Source organism: Eriocheir sinensis, chromosome 28 (genome assembly GCF_024679095.1).
Source record: "Eriocheir sinensis breed Jianghai 21 chromosome 28, ASM2467909v1, whole genome shotgun sequence".
In the NCBI taxonomy this organism is placed as follows: Eukaryota; Metazoa; Arthropoda; class Malacostraca; order Decapoda; family Varunidae; genus Eriocheir; species Eriocheir sinensis.
The window spans coordinates 11,830,406-11,836,785 of NC_066536.1; the positions used below are offsets into that span (position 1 = coordinate 11,830,406).

The window sequence follows — 6,380 nt, forward strand, 5'->3', positions numbered from 1 at the left end:
ATTACGCCCCTCGTGGTAACTGCGCTAATGAGGGAGGGATGTCAGGGATTCGTGTCCGGGCCGGCGAGAACTGAAGACGAGGAGGTGACGAAGGTGGTGGTGATGATGATGAGGTGGTGGTGGTGTTGGTGGTGGTGTGACATAGACAGAGATAGAAGGTGAAGGGGAAACAGTATTGAAAGGGTTGATATCTACAGTGGAGGGGAGGGGATGGTATGCTAGATATTGGCGGCGGGAAGGAAAGGAAATTAAAGGAAAGGAAAGGAAGGAAGGAAAGGAGAAAGGGAAGGCTATGCAAGACGATAAGGATGATAGAAAGTGATGATATATAACAGAAATACCGTACAAGCATCATCACAACATACAAACATAAAAAAGGAGCCTTGTAAATGGTGGTGGTGGTGGTGGTGATGTGTTGAAGGGGGTAAGAGTGATGGTGGTGGTCGTGGTAGTGGTGGTGGTAACGATAACTGATGGAGTTGATGTTTATTGGTGGTGGCAGTGGTGGTAACAGTGAAGGAGTTGATGTTTGTTGTTGTAGTTGCTGGTGGTGGTGGTGAATGTAGTGGTGGTGGTGGTGGTGGTTACTTATCATTGTTACGGATGGTGGTGGTGATGGTGGTGGTGTTGAAATGATGGTGAAGCTGGTAGTGATGGTGATGGTGATATTGGTGGTAAAGGAGGTGGTGATGGTGGTGGTGGTGATGGTGAGAATGATGGTTATTGAAGGTGGTATTGAAGAAGAATCTGGTAGTAGTGGTGGTGGTGGTGGTGGAGGTGGAGAGTGGGTGGAAGTCATTATAAGCTTAAGTGGAGTGGAAGGGACAACACGGGGGGGGGGGGGGGAGAGAGAGAGAGAGAGAGAGAGAGAGAGAGAGAGAGAGAGAGAGAGAGAGAGAGAGAGAGAGGATAAGAAGGAGGGAGGAGGAAGAGGGACTGATGGAAGAGGAGGGAAGGGGAAGGGATAAGAAGAAGGAGGAAGGGAGAGGTCACGAACAGGCTAGAAGATGGGAGAAATAAAGTGTGGCGGAAGAGTTAATCCTTAAATGGAAGTGGACGGAACAACACAAGGATAGGCATGGAAGAGGTAGCGGAGTGAATTATACAAGATGGCGTACAGAAGTGGATGAGGGAGGAGAGAAAAGTGGAGTTAGGATAAGGATAGGCATGGAAGAGGTAGTGGAGTGAATTATACAAGATGGCGTACAGAAGTGGATGAGAGAGGAGAGAAAAGTGGAGTTAGGATAAAGATAGGCATGGAAGAGGTAGTGGAGTGAATTATACAAGATGGCGCACAGAAGTGGATGAGGGAGGAGAGAAAAGTGGAGTTAAGATAAGGATAGGCATGGAAGAGGTAGTGGAGTGAATTATACAAGATGGCGTACAGAAGTGGATGAGAGAGGAGAGAAAAGTGGAGTTAGGATAAGGATAGGCATGGAAGAGGTAGTGGAGTGAATTATACAAGATGGCGTACAGAAGTGGATGAGAGAGGAGAGAAAAGTGGAGTTAAGATAAGGATAGGCAGGGAAGAGGTAGTGGAGAGGAAGATAAAGCTTACGTATAGAAGTGGATTTGTTAAGTGGAATAAAATATGAGAGAGGAGAGAAAAGTGGAGTAAATGTGGATTTGCTAAAAGATGAAATATGAGATAGAAAACACACAATAAACAGGAATGGGAGAGAGAGAAAAAAAATTGAACCTCAGGAAAGTACAAGAAATAGAGTGACTGAGAGAGACTGGAAGGTGGATGAGACGGGTGCATGGATGAGAAGGAGAGGAGCTTAGAAGAGGACAGAAGAAAAGGAAGAAGTGAGAGGGATAACATGTGGAAGAAAAACACAGAATAAACAGGAATGAGAGAAAGAAAGAAAAGAAAAAGTGAAGCTTAAGAAAATACAAGAAATGGAGACACATAGAGAGACTGGAAGATGGATGAAAAGGGGAGGAGTTTAGAAGAGGACACAAGAAGAGGAGGAGGAGGTAGTGAGAGGGGTAACATGTGAAAGAAAAACACAGAATAGAGAGAAATGGGAGAGAGAAAAGTGGAGATCAGTGGAGTACAGCAAAGGAAACAGCTCAAGGAAAGAAAAAAAAGAAACACTAATGAAAAAAAAAGTAGAGAATAGAGAAAAGGGGTGACGGAAAGAGATAAAAAGGTAGATATAGATAACAGATAGACTGATAGGCTAATAGATACATATAGATATACAGAAATAGAAAAGGGGAGACTGGAAGAGATAAAAGGTAGAAGAAATAAAAGGTAGATATAGATAATAGGTAGATAATAGATACAGATAGATATACACAGAAATAGAAAAGGGGTGACGGAAAGAGATAAAATGTAAAATAAATAAAAAGGTAGATATAGATAATAGATAGACTGATAGGCTAATAGATACAGATAGATATACACAGAAATAGAAAAGGGGTGACTGGAAGAGACAAAAGGTAGAATAAATAAAAGGTAGATATAGATAATAGATAGACAGATAATAGATACTGATAGATATACACAGAAATTTAAAAGAGTAGATCAAAAGAGCAACTGGGAGAGAAAGCAGGCGAAAGGAAAGCAGTATTACAGAAAGGGATGATACAAAAGAACACGAGCCACAAAACATACCGTACATTTATAAACATCATAACCCACAAACATAAAAAAAAAAAAAAGTCTTGTAGATGTAATTCCTCTCACGAAAGCCTTGTCCAATACATGTCATATATACCACACAAGAATCATAGGTTGGTATTCTGAGACGTTTTTTTCAGGTTCATGGTACAGAGGAAGGGTCAGACTACCAGAAGGGTCATAAAAACTACCCCGGGATATGCTCGAAACTCCTATACGAAAGCCTTGTCAGATATATGAGCTTGGAGGAGAGTACAGAATATATATACCACACAAGAATCATAGGTTGGTATTCTGAGACATTTTTTTCAGGTTCATGGTACAGAGGAAGGGTCAGACTACCGGAAGGGTCATAAAAACTACCCCTGGAAATGCTCGAAACTCCTATACGAAAGCCTTGTCAAATATATGAGCTTGGAGAAGAGTTCAGAATATATAGACGCTTTTTTTAGGTTCATGGTACAGAGGAAGGGTCAGACTACCAGAAGGGTCATAAAAACTACCCCTGGAAATGCTCGAAACTCCTATACGAAAGCCTTGTCAAATATATGAGCTTGGAGAAGAGTTCAGAATATATAGACGCTTTTTTTAGGTTCATGGTACAGAGGAAGGGTCAGACTACCAGAAGGGTCATACAAACTACCCCTGGAAATGCTCGAAACTCCTATACGAAAGCCTTGTCAAATATATGTGCATGGGCGTCGAATATGGGGACCTACAAACAGAATATATATAACAGACAAGAATCATAGACGCTTTTTTTAGGTTCATGGTACAGAAGAAGAGTCAGACTACCGGAAGGATCATAAAACTACCCCTGGAAATGCTCGAAACTCCTATACGAAAGCCTTGTCAAATATATGTGCTTGGGCGTCGAATATGGGGACCTACAAACAATATATAGACCAGACAAGAATCATAGACGCTTTTTTAGGTTCATGGTACAGAAGGAGGGTCAGACTACCGGAAGGATCATAAAAACTACCCCTGGAAATGCCCGAAACTCCTATAGGAAAGCCTGGTCAAATATATGAGCTTGGACGTTGAATATGGGACCTACTAACGCCTCCCAAAAGTAAGTCTCGTACAAACAATTCCATCCCACACTCACCTCGGGCAGACAACTTCTTCGTGTTGATGATTTTGGCCGCGAACTCGAGGCCTGTCGTCTTCTGCACACATCGTCGCACCACCGAGAAGGCGCCCCTGGAGGAAGAGAAGGGAATTGATTAGTTGATTTGTGGTTGATTGGGTTGTTTAGCTGATCAGTTTTAGTGGTTGAGGTGTTTAGTTCGTTAGGTTGGTTAGGTTGTTTGGGGGTTGACTGGTTGACTAATTGGGATATATAGTAATGTATGTATCAGGTATGTAGTAGGTCTATGTAGTCAGGGCGCAGGAGATACAGTGGTCATGCGGCGCCGAAGGGTAATGTGGTTAGTTAGGGCGCCGCTAGGGGAAGGGATCGCAGGAGAAGGTGTCGTTAAGAGGGAAGGAAAGGAAAGAGAAGGGAAAGGAAGAGAACAGAACAAAAGGAAAGGGAAAGTAAAGGTAAGGAAAGTTAAGTGGGAAGGGGTAGGGGCTAGAAGGGAAGGGAAGAAAAAGTAAGGGGAAAGGAAAGGAAAAGAAAGAAAGGTGGTAAGGGAAGGGAAGGGAAGGGAAAGGATAGGTAGGGAAGAGAAGGGTTGGGAAGGGGAGAGAGAAAGGAAGGGAAGAAAATGAATGGGGAAGGAAAAGAAAATAAAGGAAAGTCGGAAGGGAAGGGAAGGGAAGGGAAGGAAAGTGGGAAGGGAAGGAACGGAAAGAAATGCGAAGAAAAAGGAAAGAAAAAAGGAAGGGAAAAGGAAAAGGAAAATGGAAAGTGGTCAGGGAGAGAGAAAGGAGGGGGGAAAGTCTCTTAATGAGGAGGGGGAGGGGAGGGGGGGATAATGGCAAGAGAAGAGGGGAAGAGGAAGAGGAGGAGGAAGAATAAAGGGGGAGAAGGCGAATGCAGAGGCAAGAAGAGGGGGGGAGGGGGGAGGAGGGAGGAGGGAGGCAGGGGTCGTGCTTATCTGGAAATCATTACATACATACAAATGACTCCTTTTAAGAGGCCTACACGAGCCCCCTGTGTGTGTGTGTGTGTGTGTGTGTGTGTGTGTGTGTGTGTGTGTGTGTGTGTGTGTGTGCTCTGAAGGCGCCGCGTGCGTTGCCCATAAAAAAGAAAGAAGAAAAAAAAAAAAAGCTCGTTCCGAAAAAAAAGGTGTCGAGCGCGTGATCTGAATTTTGCAAGACGAGGAAAGGTCACACTATAGCCAGGCCAAAAATAGACCTTCTTGGGTGGCGCATTTGAGAAAAAAAAAAAAAAAAAAAAAAGCAAGGAGGAAGACAACGCCTTTCTGTATGTGTGTGTGTGTGTGTGTGTGTGTGTGTGTGTGTGTGTGTGTCGTCCCTAGTCCATACGTTTTAAGCCTATTGTATTAAGAGTAAAGAGCAGAGAGAGAATTCTATATCAGTAACGTGTGTGTGTGTGTGTGTGTGTGTGTGTGTGTGTCGTTCCTCAGCCCGCCCCGCCCCTTTCCTGCTCCCCTCCAAGTCTTAGGCGTCAGCAGTGTGTTTTAGTAGCGAAGTTAGTTTAGGAGAGTGCGGCGCGGGAGCCAAGAAGGGAGGAAAGGACCCCTACTCGCTGCCCGACGCTTGTGATATACAGACAGACAGACAGACAGATAGATAGAGTGATATACAGATAGACATTGATAGATAGATATAGATAGATGGATAAATAGATAGATGTGGGTTTTTTTCAGCAGAGGAGACAATTCAAGGGCATAAAAAGAAAGAAAGAAAGAAAGAAAACAAGGTAGATATTCGCGTCAATCCGTCATGGGGGACTCAAGTAATAGGGTCGTTCTCAGACGCTTCCGCCTCTTACATCCATTATTTCCAAAGACCAAAAAGGAGATCAATCGTGTTCTAGCGAGTGTCCTTTGAAGTTCACGGTAACAGAAGAAGGGTCAAACTACCACCAGGGTCAGCAAACTATCCCTGGAAATGCCCAAAACTCCTCCTACGAAAGCCTTGTCAAATGTGTATGTGTGTTAGTTGGGAGACGAATGTTTTTCAAGGAACGCCAGCCAGCTATTCCTCAAGCCAACACAATCCGTCCTCTCTCTCTCTCTCTCTCTCTCTCTCTCTCTCTCTCTCTCTCTCTCTCTCTCCCGGGTCACTGTGCCGCCGCGGTGCCTGTGTCCATAAATCGTCGCCTAATCCCTAATAGCGTGCGAAATATTGCCAACAGTGAGCAGTCTGACGCCACACGAGAGAGGGGGTTGCCAGCTGCTACCACGTGGGCCCTCTCTCTCTCTCTCTCTCTCTCTCTCGTCGACTTCTTTTATCCTTCTCTTCTTTTCTCGTTCTTTCTCGTGTTCACTTTCTCCACCTTTCCCTTCTTTCACTCACTCCTTTCCCTCTCCTCCTTCTCTCTCATCCTTCCTCCTCCTCTTTTATCCCTATCATCTTCTCCTGCCCTCTTTTCCTTTCCTTTCTCGCATTCGCCTCCTCCTCCCTTCTATTCCTTCCCTCTTTTCCTCCTTTACTCTGCATCCCTTAAACTCTCCTTCCTATTCATTCCTCCTCTTTTTCCTTCTATCCTATCCTTTCCTTTCCTTTCTCGCATTCTCTTCCTCCTCCCTTCTATTCCTTCCCTCCTTTTACTTTCCTTTAACTCTCCTTCCCATTCATTCCTCTTCCTCCTTTCCTTTCCTTTCCTCTCCAC

At 44.3% G+C, this 6,380-nt stretch overlaps 1 protein-coding gene across 1 annotated transcript in view; it reads right to left on the minus strand.

The window, feature by feature from the left end:
• LOC127004703 (calcium/calmodulin-dependent protein kinase type II alpha chain-like) overlaps positions 1-3,849 on the minus strand; it is a gene marked incomplete at its 5' end in the record, with an annotated part of 123,379 nt that extends 119,530 nt beyond the window's left edge. Inside the window, one exon of the mRNA XM_050872793.1 lies at positions 3,741-3,849. Within this exon, the coding sequence (XP_050728750.1) occupies positions 3,741-3,849 (109 nt within the window). The remainder of the gene's footprint in view (positions 1-3,740) is intronic.
• Between the last annotated feature and the right edge of the window lie 2,531 nt (positions 3,850-6,380).